This window comes from Bison bison, unplaced genomic scaffold (assembly GCF_000754665.1).
Source record: "Bison bison bison isolate TAMUID 2011002044 unplaced genomic scaffold, Bison_UMD1.0 scf7180017864527, whole genome shotgun sequence".
NCBI lineage: Eukaryota > Metazoa > Chordata > Mammalia > Artiodactyla > Bovidae > Bison > Bison bison.
The window spans coordinates 9,823,859-9,838,129 of NW_011495078.1; the positions used below are offsets into that span (position 1 = coordinate 9,823,859).

The 14,271-nt window shown below is 44.1% G+C and overlaps 1 protein-coding gene across 1 annotated transcript in view; it reads left to right on the plus strand.

Moving 5' to 3' along the window:
• NALCN (sodium leak channel, non-selective) overlaps positions 1 to 14,271 on the plus strand; it is a 284,614-nt gene that overhangs the window by 224,808 nt on the left and 45,535 nt on the right. Inside the window, exons 18-25 of the mRNA XM_010831483.1 lie at positions 2,844 to 2,945; positions 3,354 to 3,423; positions 7,911 to 8,002; positions 8,104 to 8,226; positions 11,123 to 11,179; positions 11,408 to 11,528; positions 11,616 to 11,747; positions 13,145 to 13,312. Coding sequence (XP_010829785.1) covers positions 2,844 to 2,945; positions 3,354 to 3,423; positions 7,911 to 8,002; positions 8,104 to 8,226; positions 11,123 to 11,179; positions 11,408 to 11,528; positions 11,616 to 11,747; positions 13,145 to 13,312 — 865 coding nt within the window. The remainder of the gene's footprint in view (positions 1 to 2,843; positions 2,946 to 3,353; positions 3,424 to 7,910; positions 8,003 to 8,103; positions 8,227 to 11,122; positions 11,180 to 11,407; positions 11,529 to 11,615; positions 11,748 to 13,144; positions 13,313 to 14,271) is intronic.

The following is a 14,271-nucleotide window of genomic DNA, read 5'->3' on the forward strand; positions in this document are numbered from 1 at the left end:
GGACTAGAGGTGGGGGTGGGATGCTGGGGTGTGAGGCTGGTGGATGATGGCCTGAAATGCCAAAGGGGACCATTATCGCGAAGACACAAGGGCCCCATCTGTCTGATTTCACTCTCCTTGGATCTTGTGGGCACCTTGTAGGCCCGGGGAAGGAGGAGGAACGTCAACAGCCTGTGCTCAGAGAGCAAGAAGACTGGCAGAGGCCTTTCGCCCAGCAACGGGAAACCACAGAGGCTGATGCTCTGAAGTCCCTTGTTACATGTTTTAACTGATCCAGAGTTACAGAGCATTCTCTTCTTTTTTTTTCCCATCAGTATCTAGTTTAAAATTCTTCCGGCTAACAGTGTTTATAACATAGAAGGAAGTGGTAGGATCAGGTTTGGCAAATGTTAAAGCAAATGGTTTCATATGTTACATTTAAGTCTCCATCTTAGTCTGCTTAAGCACAGGTTTTCTGATTGCAGGATAGAGCTAAAAACCAGCCCCGTGACCCCCACCCTGGATGAGTGAATCCCAGAGAAACGGAAGATTCACCATGGACTGCAAAGCTGCATGTCACATGCACGGCTGAAACGCCAGCCTTTTGAGTATTCTTTTCTGAATTCTCTAGATCCAGCAGGAAAGAGAGAGCTGGTCATCAGCCAGAGAGGAAAAGGGGAGTAGCTTTCTCCCCAGCGCTTCAGCCGTGCTGTTGGGTGGGATGGAGGAGGAGATGTCCTGGGGGGAGGGATTGTCTCCATGGAGACCTGCCTGTCCTGTTCAGTCAGAAGAGGGCGTCTCTGCTGTGGTCCTGACTCTTCTCCAGCAAGGGTGCCCAGGCATCTTCAGACTGGGCTACTGGGCAGGTACCAGCAGTTTTCTTTGTTTTAATCACAGGCGTCTTACAGCCAGTTACATTCTACGTATTTCAGACATCAAGGACACTCAACGCAGAAGGGTATTTTATAATCAAGTTGTATGTGTTGCATATTTAAGACCTAAAGGTCTCAGCCACTTTAGAGGAGAGTCTTGGGATGAAAAATAAAAGTTAACTAAGAAAGTGGTTGAAGGTTAAGTCTTGACGGTTTATACAAATGACAGGGTTCTGTATATGCCGGAATAACACCGTTCTCCAAGTAGGTATTTTTCAGAATGCCGTCATGATTTTCAGGCCTTTGTCCAAAAAAATAATTCTTAATATACATAATATGAAATCATCCTATACCTTTGTCAACTCAGCTGAATTTACAAATGCATCTTCCTCTTGACCTGATTCCAGTCCTGGAAATAACCGCATGTGTGTGCTAAGTTGTTTCAGTCATGTCTGACTGTTTGCAACCCCACGGACTGTAGCCCGCCAGGCTCCTCTGTCCATGGGATTCTCCAGGAAAGAATACTGGAGTGGGTTGCCATGCCCTCCTCCAGGGGATCTTCCCAACCCAGGGATCGAACCCAAGTCCTTTATGTCTCCTGCACTGGCAGATGGGTTCTTTACCACCGGTACCACCTGGGAAACCCAGAAATAAGCATCGTCTCTATATTTCTTTGCTGTTCAATAAAATTTTAATTCTATCTCAAAGTGGCCTATGTAATTGATTAAGCTGAGAAGAGTGATTTGGGGGCCTTATTTCCTGTAATGCATTTACATTCATTACATGTGTATTGCTTTCATAGGTATTCATCACAATGATCTTCACTGGCATCAAAAGTGTTTTTTAAGTACTTGAAAATATACATGGTATCATAAAAAATGCCGTTTTAGGTATGCTGAATAGATATAGGTCTTTTTCTCAAAGATCTTAACTCCAAGATGGACGGTAATGATGTGATTCAAAGCCTCTCTGGAAATGCACTTTAGGAACCATAAATCGGACCGTGTTCTGGAAAGCAGTGCCAGAAGTCCATGGGTTCTGGTTTGAATACCTGTGGTGTCATAAGATTTGCCTGTTACAAAATCACTGCATTTTAAGTCTATGAGTTTTCTTCAACATCAAGGTCTTTTCCTCGCTTCTGGGGTGATGAAATTAAGCCCAAAGGTCCCTCAACTCATTAATGACAGTGTCACCTTGGAACCAGGTCTCTTCACCCTGGAATTATTTTTTTTTCCACTCTACTGCTATGTCAAGGGACTTCCCGTCTTTTCCAGTTGGACAGGGCTTCCTGGAGAAGCAATGTTTTCTCTCGGAATCATTACCTCACAGGAGTTATCCCCCAATTGTCTTCACTCATTAGCAAATCTGAAGTTAACACAGGCCTGGTTATGGTTTAAAGAGAACATGTTTTTAAAAGCCTTCAGAGTTTTGTGACTGCAAAGAAAGTGGTCCCCTATAAGCCACAGGCGTTAAAGCTGACGTTTCTCTAGGTATTTATTCCAGTTTTAATTACCTGTCCTTTCCATTACTTTTCTACCTCTAACTTTTCACTTTCTTCTTTTCCTAGCATTCTGCAAATCTCCTCGAAACATATATTCCATCAGCCCAGGAACCTGGGTTGGACAAGTCTTTCCCTAAGGGCTTTCATTAGAAACCTCCCTGTCTAAATTGAAAACCAACATCCAGGGTCCCCAGGGGAAGGCTGGTCCTGCTGCTTATAGAATCTCAATAGAGGCTCTCCTACTTGGTGGCGGGGGCTGGGAGGGGTCTGTTTCTTTTTCAGCACTTTCTTGTGGTTATGACCATTCTGTTTTGAAAGTGCTCTTGACACAGAACCTAAAGCTCATGTACCTTTCTGACGATGTGTCGTGTTCCGTATTTTGTCTTATCATTGGTGTTTCCTTAAAAATAAGAAGGGTAATGAGCAGTTATGCATTATTCATCCAAAGTGTATGAATCAGGCATTTATCTGGGCTCCTTTTTTTTCTCTAGAGCTTGCACTCGACAGCGCATGCTGAGCGGATCATTTGAGGGGCAGCCGGCGAAGGAGAGGTCCATTCTTAGCGTGCAACACCACATCCGCCAAGAGCGCAGGTAAATAACAGGGAGACGAGGCTGCAGAGAAACCAAGGACCAGAGTTCTAGGGGAAGCATCTCCTGTGCATAACCCTGGTCAGGAGGCAGGCACAGGTGAAGAACTGAGTTCTGTTTGTTGACGACAATAGTCATGAAACTCACAGTCAGATTCAAACAATCAAAAAATATTTCAAAAACCTCTTCCTTGTTGATGAGCACACTCTCACTTTTAAGATCAGAAGGGAAAATTCTGAATTTTGTTTGATGGGATCAAAGGCAGGTGGTTAGACCTAAAGCTCTTGCTCTAAAAAGAAATAGTAAACATGCATGATGCTATCAGGGATTATTTTTTTTTTATAATATCATTGCTTAAGAATCCACATTTGGTCTCAAGATGTATTGATCAGTTGGTTGTAATTGTTTTAGGTCATTAAGACACGGATCAAACAGCCAAAGGATCAGCAGGGGGAAATCTCTTGAAACTCTGACTCAAGATGTAAGTTCTAACACTTTGGATTTGGAAAGCTTGATTGGTAAAATATCTTTAATGATTGCTTAGACAATTCCAGCACTTGGTTCCTTCTGTCACACTGTCGTATCTCCTTAAGACTTCATACTAGAAGGAATCAGGAAATTTAGCCAGCAAATTAAATGGCCAGGTACAGAAAAGTGACCACTAACTGTACAATATTTTGGCTACCTGATGCAAAGAACTGACTCATTTGAAAAGACCCTGTTGCTGGGAAAGATTGAAGGCAGGAGGAGAAGGGGATGACAGAGGATGAGAGGGTTGGATGGTATCACGAACGCAACGGACATGAGGTTTAGCAACTCCAGGAGTTGGTGATGGACAGGGAAGCCTGATGTGCTGCAGTTCACAGGGTCACAAAGAGTCTGACATGACTGAGTGACTGAACTGACTGACTGAACTGTAGAAAAGTCCAGACATCCTACAATACATATACCTTTGTTAGATTGTTTTGTGGTCTAGTCCCTGAGTTGTGTCTGACTCTTTGTGACTCCATGGACTGTAACCCACCAGGCTCCTCTGTCCATGTGATTTCCCAAACAAGAAGACTGGAGTAGGCTGCTCTTTCCTTCTCCAAGGGATCTTCCTGATCTGGCTTCAAACCTGTGTCTCCTTCATTGGCAGGTCAATTATCTGCTGCTGAGCCACCAGAGAAGTCCTTTTGTTTAGATAGTATAATGCAAAAGTGAAATATCATTTGAATTTGACTGAAATTAAAGACATTTAATGCATTTTATGGGAATGAGTCACATCATTAACTTTAAATATTTTGCTAATTTCCAAGTATCCTAAAATCTAGACCCAGTGTCTGTCATTCCAGGGTTAACATACTAGGAAAGAAAATTTTGTTTCTAGGTGAATTTTTCTATCAAAGGCTTCATAAGACTTTCCCAGGAATTTCTTTTCTAGGTCACTCATTTATTTATTAACTGACTCAATAAATATCAATATTTATCAAGTATTTATGATTTGTCAGTTCCTGCTCTAGGGAGAAGAAGTAGCAGGGAAACAAGACAGAATCTCTGCACTAGGAATGGAGATGCAGACATAGAGACAGACCAGGGCACACAGCGGGGAAAGGCCGGGGTGGGGGGCGAGTTCAGAAAGTTGCATTGACATATATACACCTATTGTTGTTGAATCGCTAAGTCGCCTCCAGCTCCTTGTGACTCCGTAGACTGCATCATGCCAAGCTCTTCTGTCCTTCACTATCTCCCGAAGTTTGCTCAAATTCGTGTCCGTTGAGTCAGTGATGCTGTCTCATCCTCTGTCCCCCTCTTCTCCTTTCACCTTCAATCTCTCCCAGCATCAAGGTCTTTTTCAGTGAGTCGGCTCTTCACATTAGGTGGCCAAAGTACTGGAGTTTCAGCATCAGTCCTTCCAATGAATATTCAGGACTGATTTCCTTTAGGATGGACTGGTTGGATCTCCTTGCAGTCCAAGGGACTCGCAAGAGTCTTCTCCAACACCACAGTTCAAAAGCATCAGTTCTTCCGTGCTCAGCCTTCCTTATGGTCCCACTCTCACATCTGTGCATGACTACTGGAAAATCATAGCTGTGACTCTTTGGACCATGTGTAAAAGAGACAGCTAGTAGAAAGTTGCTTTATAGCAGAGGGAGTTCAGCTCGCTGCTCTGTGATGACCTACAGGGGTAGGATGGAGTGGGTGAGATGGAGGTTCAAGAGGGAGAGGATGTACGTATACTTACAGCGAATTCACATAGGAAAGAGCAACACCACACCATAAAGCAATCATCCTCCAATTAAACAAATTGAAAAAAAAAAAAAAGAATTCCTGCCCTGCAGAAGCTTACATCCTAGTAAAAGAGACAATCAGTGAGCAAACAAATGTATAATCCATTCTGGGAGTGATTTTTATCTAGTTTCCATCATCACTGCTGTGACAGATTTGCTCTGTATTACAAAGAAGAGTAAAATAGTGTAAAGAAATCAAAGGTGGAGATTTGGGGGCAGGGAACATTAGAGAGGTGGGTTTCCCTGCGTTAGCCCAGGGACCCAGAGGAGGTGAAGGAACAAGCCACGTGGCAGCCCAAGGAGACCCGAGGAGGCGGAAGTCTAACCTATGGGTTAGAGTCAACAGCAGCTGGACCATGCCAAGATTGCCATGAGAGGGCTGGAAAGGACTGATTAAATACTGGTCATTAGTGAAGCCCTGATTAAGGCATAGGTGTTGAGTCTGGATAGCTTGGCTAAGAAGGCAGAATCTTGACTGTTCAAAGTCAAGGAGAGCATCTGAGAAAGCGAGAGAAGCTTAGCAAGGCTTTGGATTTTTTTGTTTTTGCCTATTTTTTTTAACCACTTTCCCTCTTACTTCTGAAGAGTGTCTGGAGTTTTCCGCACAGTCCCTCTGCTGTATTAGTGGAGTACGCCCCCTGGCTAAGTGTTCTGGGCAACACTGAGGATGCAGGAAGCTGAGGGTGAGAACCCATGATGTTGCCACTAGCCTGTGTGCATGGTTCTAATTGGCGCCAACATCTGTTGACATCATGGTTTTTCAGCTCCAGCTCTGATGTGATCCACCATATTCTCAATGTTGAATTATGATAAGATCCAACACATGGCCTTTTAATTTGGAGGTCAGACCTGTTACATAGAGAGAGTTGAAAGGCAACACTAATTCAAAGCACTTTCCTTCGGTGAGACGCAATGGAAATCAGTGGTCTACTTAAGCATCAAATTAGAACATGCGTTTGAAGAGGTGTGTTTAGAAAAACACACAACAGAAGTCCCTATTTGAATAGTCTCCATTCCAGAGGCTTATTTCCTCTTCAGAGATTTTTTTATTGTATTTTCTACATAGACAGATAACAAAAATCTATGCCCCGTCTTTATAGCAAAAGGTCGCTGGGTTCTACAAATTTCTCCCAGTGTCTTTTCCTCCAGAATAGAAGCCATTTAAAACAAGAGAGTTTTATCTGTCACTTATTCTGAATGATAAGGGATACAGAAGTTAAGTCCAAGGAATACTTTTCTACACAGTCAATCCAGTTAGGTGAACACTGGTTCTCCATCTTCTACGGAGTAAAAACCAGGGTCGGGATCCTAATAACCCAGCCTCTGCTGTCCTGATGGCCTCAGCTCTTCCTATTCTGGTTCCTCGACCAACACTGCATCCTGTCGGATCCATGTGTGAACACGCAGACCCGCCTCTCCCCAAAAGTGCACATCTTGGAAGATGTCCAGTGCCCTGCCTCCTCCTCGTTTTTGCTCACATAACACCAGCTCCTTACCAAGGTCTGCTACGACCTTCTCGTGCTCCTAATCCCCCTTTGTTTCTTCTGTTTTTTAATTTTTTAAGTTGGGGTATAGTTACTTTACAATGTTGTGTTAGTTTCTGCCGTGCAACAACGTGAATCAGCTGTACAAACACGTGGATCCCCCTCTCGGAGCTCCTTCCCACCCCCGGCCCCTGTCCTACCTGTCTGGGTCCCCACAGACCACTGAGCTCAGCTCCCTGTGCTATACAGCAGCTTCCCACTATCCATTTTACACGTCGGGGTGTATACATGTCAGTTCCAATCTCCCAATTCATCCCACCCCCACCCCCGTGCCCAGCCATCCCTTCTCTTCATCTGCCTGTCTATTCCTGCTCTGGAAATAGGTTCCTCTGTACCATTTTTCCCCGAGAAGGCAATGGCACCACACTCCAGCACTCTTGCCTGGAAAATCCCATGGACAGAGAAGCCTGGTGGGCTGCAGTCCATGGGGTCCCGAAGAGTCGGACACGACTGAGCGACTTCACTTTCACTTTTCACTTTTCATGCATTGGAGAAGGAAATGGCAACCCACTCCAGTGTTCTTGCCTGGAGAATCCCAGGGACGGGGGAACCTAATGGGCTGCTGTCGATGGGGTCACACAGAGTCAGACACGACTGAAGCAACTTAGCAGCAGCAGCAGCAGTACCATTTTTCCAGATCCAGTATACATGTGTTAATATACAATATTTGTTTTTCTCTTTAGCACTAAACATTTTCTAATATTCTTACTCATTTTAATTATTAATCTCTCCCCCACCACCCCGGTCGAAAACAGTAACCCCATAAGAACAGGGATTGTGTTATTCCCCTCCCCCACTTTGGCCTACAGCACTGCAACAGTGCCTGGCAAATAACATGTTCTCAATACATGTTCTTATTAGAAAAATATGCCCTTTTGTGGAAAAAATAAAATACCCCTGCTAAGATGACTCTGGCCATTAAAATCTACAAAGTGGGTAGCCATTCCCTTCTCCAGGGGATCTTCCCGACCCAGGGATTGACCCCAGGTCTCCTGCATTGCAGGCCGACTCTTTACCGTCTGAGCCACCAGGGAAGCCCATTAAAATCAACAGAGCGATACTCCTTTCCATTTCTTTAAAAAAATGATAATATTTGGGAGGGACCCTCAGAAAACTGTCCCACATCCATGTGCCGCATTTTATTTTCTTTCTAGCATTCCAACACGGTGAGATACAGAAATGCACAAAGAGAAGACAGTGAGATAAAGATGATCCAGGAGAAAAAGGAGCAAGCAGAAATGAAAAGGTACGGCGGGATGGGCTGGTGTCTCCTGGCTCCCGTTCGGGGAGGCAGACCTGCCCAGCCTGACACCCACCCCGCCCCAAACTGTGCGTTTGCCTGAACAGGAAGGTGCAGGAAGAGGAGCTCAGAGAGAACCACCCCTACTTCGACAAGCCCCTGTTCATCGTGGGGCGAGAGCACAGGTTCAGGAACTTCTGCCGCGTGGTGGTCCGGGCTCGCTTCAACGCGTGAGTGACTCCGTGGCAGCCAGGGGTTTGGCCCCGAGTCAGGCAAACAGCAGTGTGGGGGGAGTTGTCATCTCAGGAAGAAGGATCGTGTCATCCTAATGGGGTCACCAGACAGACTGCGGGCTAATTAATCACGCTGCTCCTCCGGGCTGGGCGGCCGGTGGGTGATGGCTGCACGTAGTCAACATTATACAACACACACGGTCACGAAGCACTTCACAGCCACTGTCACTTGTTCCAGGGACACCCAACATGTTTGTGTCCCGCTGGTTAGCTCCATATTTTACTTTGGAAGCACTCAAACAAGGGGAGACGGAATGCCATAGCTAAGGTCACTGCCCGTGTCTTCTTCTAGACTTGTTTCTTTGTGGTCAAAACACCTTCATTCTAGAATAATAGAGATTCTATGCACGACAAAATAGAGATCAAGCTGACTAGGGCTTCCATTACCAACTGTTACGAGAAAACCCGCTGGCCAGGGTCCCTGGACCTCCCTTTGTGGAAGAAGTCGTGTGAGAGGCTGTCAGGGTGGTCAGCCCATGGGACAGTGCATTTGGGACAAGCCGAGCCAAGTTTAGCAAGCAGCCGATGGAGGAAGTGGGACTCTTGTCATGTGTAATTGAAGTAAACATCCAGAGGACATTATGAATCCTGGAAAAAGTGTTAAAAAAATTTTTTTAATGTTTTTAATGCAGATCTTTTAAAAGTCTTTTTTGAACTTGTTACAACATTACTTCTGTTTTATGCTTTGGTGTTTTGAGCATGAGGCACATGGGATCTTGACTTCTCGACCAGGGATGGAACCTGCACCCCCTGCATTGGAAGGCGAAGTCTTAACCACTGGACCACCAGGGAAGTGCAAGAACATGTGAAAACTTTCCATTCAGTAGCTGGACCTTCCCTGATGCCATTATTAGTAGCATATTGGACTAAATCGTGTCACCCTCGTCCGAAGAAATTCAAATGTTGAAGCCCTCAGAATGTGACCTTACTTGGAGAGAAGTACTTTACAGAGGTAATTAGATCAAAATGAAGTCATTCAGGTGGCCCTAATCCAATAAGACTGGCATCCTTATAAGATGAGGAAATCGGGACGCAGATTGCTGTAGAGGAGGGGCAATGTGAAGACACAGGGAGGGGACAGCCGTCTTCAGGCCAAGGAGAGAGGCTGGAGCAGATTCCTCCCTCACAGCCTCCGAAGGAACCGACCCTCCAGTACCTTGAACCCAGGTGTGCGCCTCCAGAACTGGGAGAAGTTTCTGCTGTCTAAGCCACTCAGCCTGCGGTGCTTTGTCCCAGCGGCCCTAGGAGACTCATGAAGGGCTTCCCTGGTGGCTCAGTGCTAAAGAATCACCTGCACTGCAGGAGATCTGGGTTCGATCCCTGGGTCGGGAAGATCTCCTGGAGGAGGGCGTGGCAATCCACTCCAGTATTCTCACCTGGAGAATTCCATGGACAGAGAAGCCTGGCGGGCTGCAGTCCATGGAGGCACAAGAGTCGGACATGACTGAGTGACTGAATGACAGCAACAGGAAACTAAGCCCCTCAGAGCTGGAGGAGACCTCAGGAGCCACTGGGGCCCATTTGTGCCCCCTCCCAGCACAGGAGGGCATGTAGCTGAGGGCTTTGCCCAGGAACATTAGCTATGGCATGACCCTCTCTGACTGCCAATCTATGTTCTTCCTGCTATTCTAGAAAGACCTTCACCGTTAAAAGCACCTTAGTAATGATTGAAAACTCTGAGTTTTCACTAAGTAGAAAGAGACTGACAGTGTAGGGTTGATTTGATCTGTTCCTAAAGTGGGCTTTTCATCTTGAATTATCCCATTGGTTGCTTCCATGTTTACATCTAATTGGGGATTCTCCACTTTGTATCCTGTGCTCTAATTCTCTTATGTCAGCAACGCACCTCCAGTGGCCCCAGAAAAATTTTACTGTAACTGGAAACACACACACACAGAGGATGAGGAGTTTCACCGAAAACTGCTCATGGGCTTCCTGGAAGTCAAAGGTATAAATCACACCCCCAAGAAACTCTACATAAATTACTCAGCAAGATCACAGTGAAATACAGAGTGAAGAGTTCTACTTAATTAATCTACTTCTAGTTAATTAAATAATTATGAGGAACATCCTTGATCTGCTAAGGCAAAGAGTTTGCATACTTTTAAATGGAGGTCAGAATTTGATTTTGTAATATCCTAGTCAGACATTGTTGAGTGGAATCATGAATCCTAAAATCAAGCATTCTGAAAACCTTAAACTTGAGTTGGACCATAAAGAAGATTTGACCATAAAGCATCTTCAATGCTGAACACTGAAGATTTGATGCTTTGGAACCGTGGTGCTAGAGAAAATTCTTGAGAATCCCTTGGACAGCAAGGAAATCAAGCCAGTCAATCCTAAAGGAAATCAACCCTGAATATTCATTGGAAGGATTGATGCTAAAGCTGAAGCTCCAATACTTTGGCCACCTGATGTGAAAAGCTGACTCACTGGAAAAGACCCTGATGCTGGGAAAGACTGAAGGCAAAAGGAGAAGGATCAACAGAGGATGAACTGGTTGGATAGCATCACCAACTCCATGGACATGAGTTTGAGCAAACTCCAGGAGATGGTGAAAGACAGGGAAGCCTGGTGTGCTGCCGTCCATGAAGTTGCAAAGAGTCGGACACAACTTAGTGACTGAACAGCAAACCATCCACTGAAACTTCTGATTTTCTTCCATCTAGTATTCTCTGCCTTCCAAAGTCACATACAGTTAACATATATGTAAGAGACATTTTGTAGAGGATTTGAAAGAGAGTTTAGGTAGCTGGGATATTTATGCATACTACAAGCCAAGTTGTAACATGCATGCTATTGGCAGAATTTCTGTGTTTGTTCTCTCTTACAGATCTAAAACAGATCCGGTCACAGGAGCTGTGAAAAATACAAAGTACCACCAACTTTAGTAAGCATTACAAACTCTGTTTTCCATGCACATTTGAAGTTCCACTAACTGCATAAACATTTAAAATTTTTTAAATTTTGTTTCTATGTCATGATATGAAATAGACAGTTGGAGATTCATTTTTAAAATGCCAGTCAACGTTTCTAGACTCACAGAAGCATCATCTATGACTTTTAGCAACTTTTCTCAGAGGATTTGCATTTCTCACTTTTGTTTGGTCTTCGGCAGTGACTTACTGGGCTTGGTGACTTACCTGGACTGGGTCATGATCATCGTAACCATCTGCTCCTGCATCTCCATGATGTTCGAATCCCCCTTTCGAAGAGTGATGCACACACCTACTTTGCAGGTACTGCTGCCCTATCAGCTCAGCAGAGAAACGCTCACCTGTGATTTTTGCATTTGTGGTGACCAGACTGCCTTCTGACCATTTCAGATTGCCGAGTATGTGTTTGTGATATTCATGAGCATTGAGCTTAATCTGAAGATTATGGCAGATGGCCTATTTTTCACTCCAACCGCTGTCATCAGGGACTTTGGTGGTGTAATGGACATATTTATATATCTTGTAAGTCTTCTGTTAGTTCCTAAATACAAAATGGAATGATTTTGTCAAATTGCCTGCATTTCTTGGTACGAGAGTGAGATATGTGAGTCACAGAGGTTCAGCTGCCATAACTGAGTTCTTAAGTAGAGTCACAGTCTATTATAGGCAGATAAATGGCTTGCATGTAAAAATCTAAATAAAAAGCATTAAAAATATTCATGGATATGGTTCAGATACATCAACTACATTCATGTGTACAAAAGACATGCATTAATGATGTCTAAGATATCAAATCTAGTTTGCATGCCACAATTCTTATGGCACCTGTACTAAAAAATAACTACATCATATAATTGATCAGTGAGTCGCTTATCACTGAAAATAAATAGAGTATGGTTGGACCACTCTTCCAATTCCAACACCAGGAATAAAATAAAATACCAGGCCAAAGAACGTAACCATTCAACTGTCCGTTTTAACTAAATGAGGTGGGGGGCGGAATTTCCTGGCAGTCCAGTGGCTTAAGACTCAGCACTTCCACTCCAGGGGGCATGGGTTCCATCCCTGGTCAAGGAACTAAGATCCCACATGCCGTGCAGTGGAGCCACCTCCCAAAAAAACTAAATGGGAAAACCACAGTAGAGGACTCTAAGAAATTTCTCTTTCTGTTTGTCCAAGAAGGCATGAAATCAATGTCTTTTCCAACACAACAAACAAAATTATGACTGTTAGCATGTAGCACGTTTAGATCATTAACAAAATAGTAAGTATTCAGTCGGAGAAGGCAATGGCACCCCACTCCAGTACTGTTGCCCGGAAAATCCCATGGATGGAGGAGCCTGGTAGGCTGCAGTCCATGGAGTCACTAAGAGTCAGACACGACTGAGCGACTTCACTTTCACTTTCCACTTTCCTGCATTGGAGAAGGAAATGGCAACCCACTCCAGTGTTCTTGCCTGGAGAATCCCATGGACAGAGAAGCCTGGTGGGCTGCAGTCCATGGGGTCTCACAGAGTCGGACACAACTGAAGCGACTTAGCAGCAGCAGCAGCAAGTATTCAGTCAAGTGTGAGGTTTAGTATCCTTGATCAAAGGAATTTCTATCCTGCTGATGTCTATAGAGCCTCCAGTGTATATGTTGAAAGATGGGGGCAGGATGTACCTATGTCCCCACACCGTGGGTGTGGGGACCCCTATTTCATTCCTGCAGACACCTGATGATTTCTTTGGGGGCTGCTCACAGGTCTGGATCGAGTCCATAGAGCTGAGTTACATGTCTTAATACGTCCAGTGAACACTTGTCCTACATGACACATGAAATCTCTGCTAAAGGAAACTTGTGGCCAGTTAGCTCACAGTAAACGTAGATAGTAGAGGATAAATTGCATAAATTCGGGAGGTTATTTTTTTCCCTCCAGGTGAGCTTGATATTTCTTTGTTGGATGCCCCAAAACGTGCCTGCGGAGTCTGGAGCTCAGCTCTTACTGGTTCTCCGCTGCCTGCGACCCCTGCGCATATTCAAGCTGGTGCCTCAGATGAGGAAAGTTGTTCGAGAACTTTTCAGCGGCTTTAAGGAAATTTTTCTGGTATGTTACAGTCACCCTTTGCTTCTGGTCACATGGTCTAGCTCTTACTGTAGCAAATGAAAGAATGAAGTGAGTCTTGCTCATCAAGGTTCAGTCTACTGTTTTGTTTACTCCAAGAGGATTATAAAGGTACTAGAAAAACACAACACATATTCAAAGACTTGACACCTGGATGCCTCTGGCTTATTAGTGTATTTAATTCATCCAACATTTATAGTAAATTAAAGGGAAGCCCTCTGGAAAGTGCAATGGAAGGAGAATCCGAAGAGCTAGTACTGTTGACACTTCCACTCCTAACTCTTGAGCCTAAATTCTATGCTGGGTTTTAGTTGCTAAATCTGGAAATTAAGAAGAAAATTCAACACTATCAACTTCACAAGTGATAATAGGAGTTCACAGGTCTGGGCTCATAATCTCATTTTCTGTGTCCCCACACTCATATAGCACAAAATTTCACCTTGATCTTTGGAGTGTTAACATAAAACAACTCTTCAAAACTGTAACACACAGGTGTGCCTTACTTTAAGTAACCTCAATACACAGTTATGAATACTCAGAAATATGATTGAGAAGAAAATATAATTCTTAATTGAGCAAATAATTGATTTAGGGTCTTTTAAGAGTAGAACCACAGATGAGGAAGAGCCTCTTTGCTCACAGTCTGTTAAAGAAGAAGCTTTGCCTTATAGGGGAGGGAACACAGGATTCTTTTCATTAAAGTTGAGTTCTGCGTGTGCATGGAAAACATGAATTGACTTATATAAGCTTGTTTTGTATCTTGCTTGCTAGAGACACACCTGTAGTGAGAGAACAGCTGTAGCTGGGGTTGATTCTAAGGTATTTTAAAGACAGGCTATTATGTTCCTACAGGCAGACATTCATAGATGCTAACATTTTTTCAAAAGCTGTGTTTAAAATTCAATTTTGTTTTGTTTGCACTACAACCATAACACAGAGGC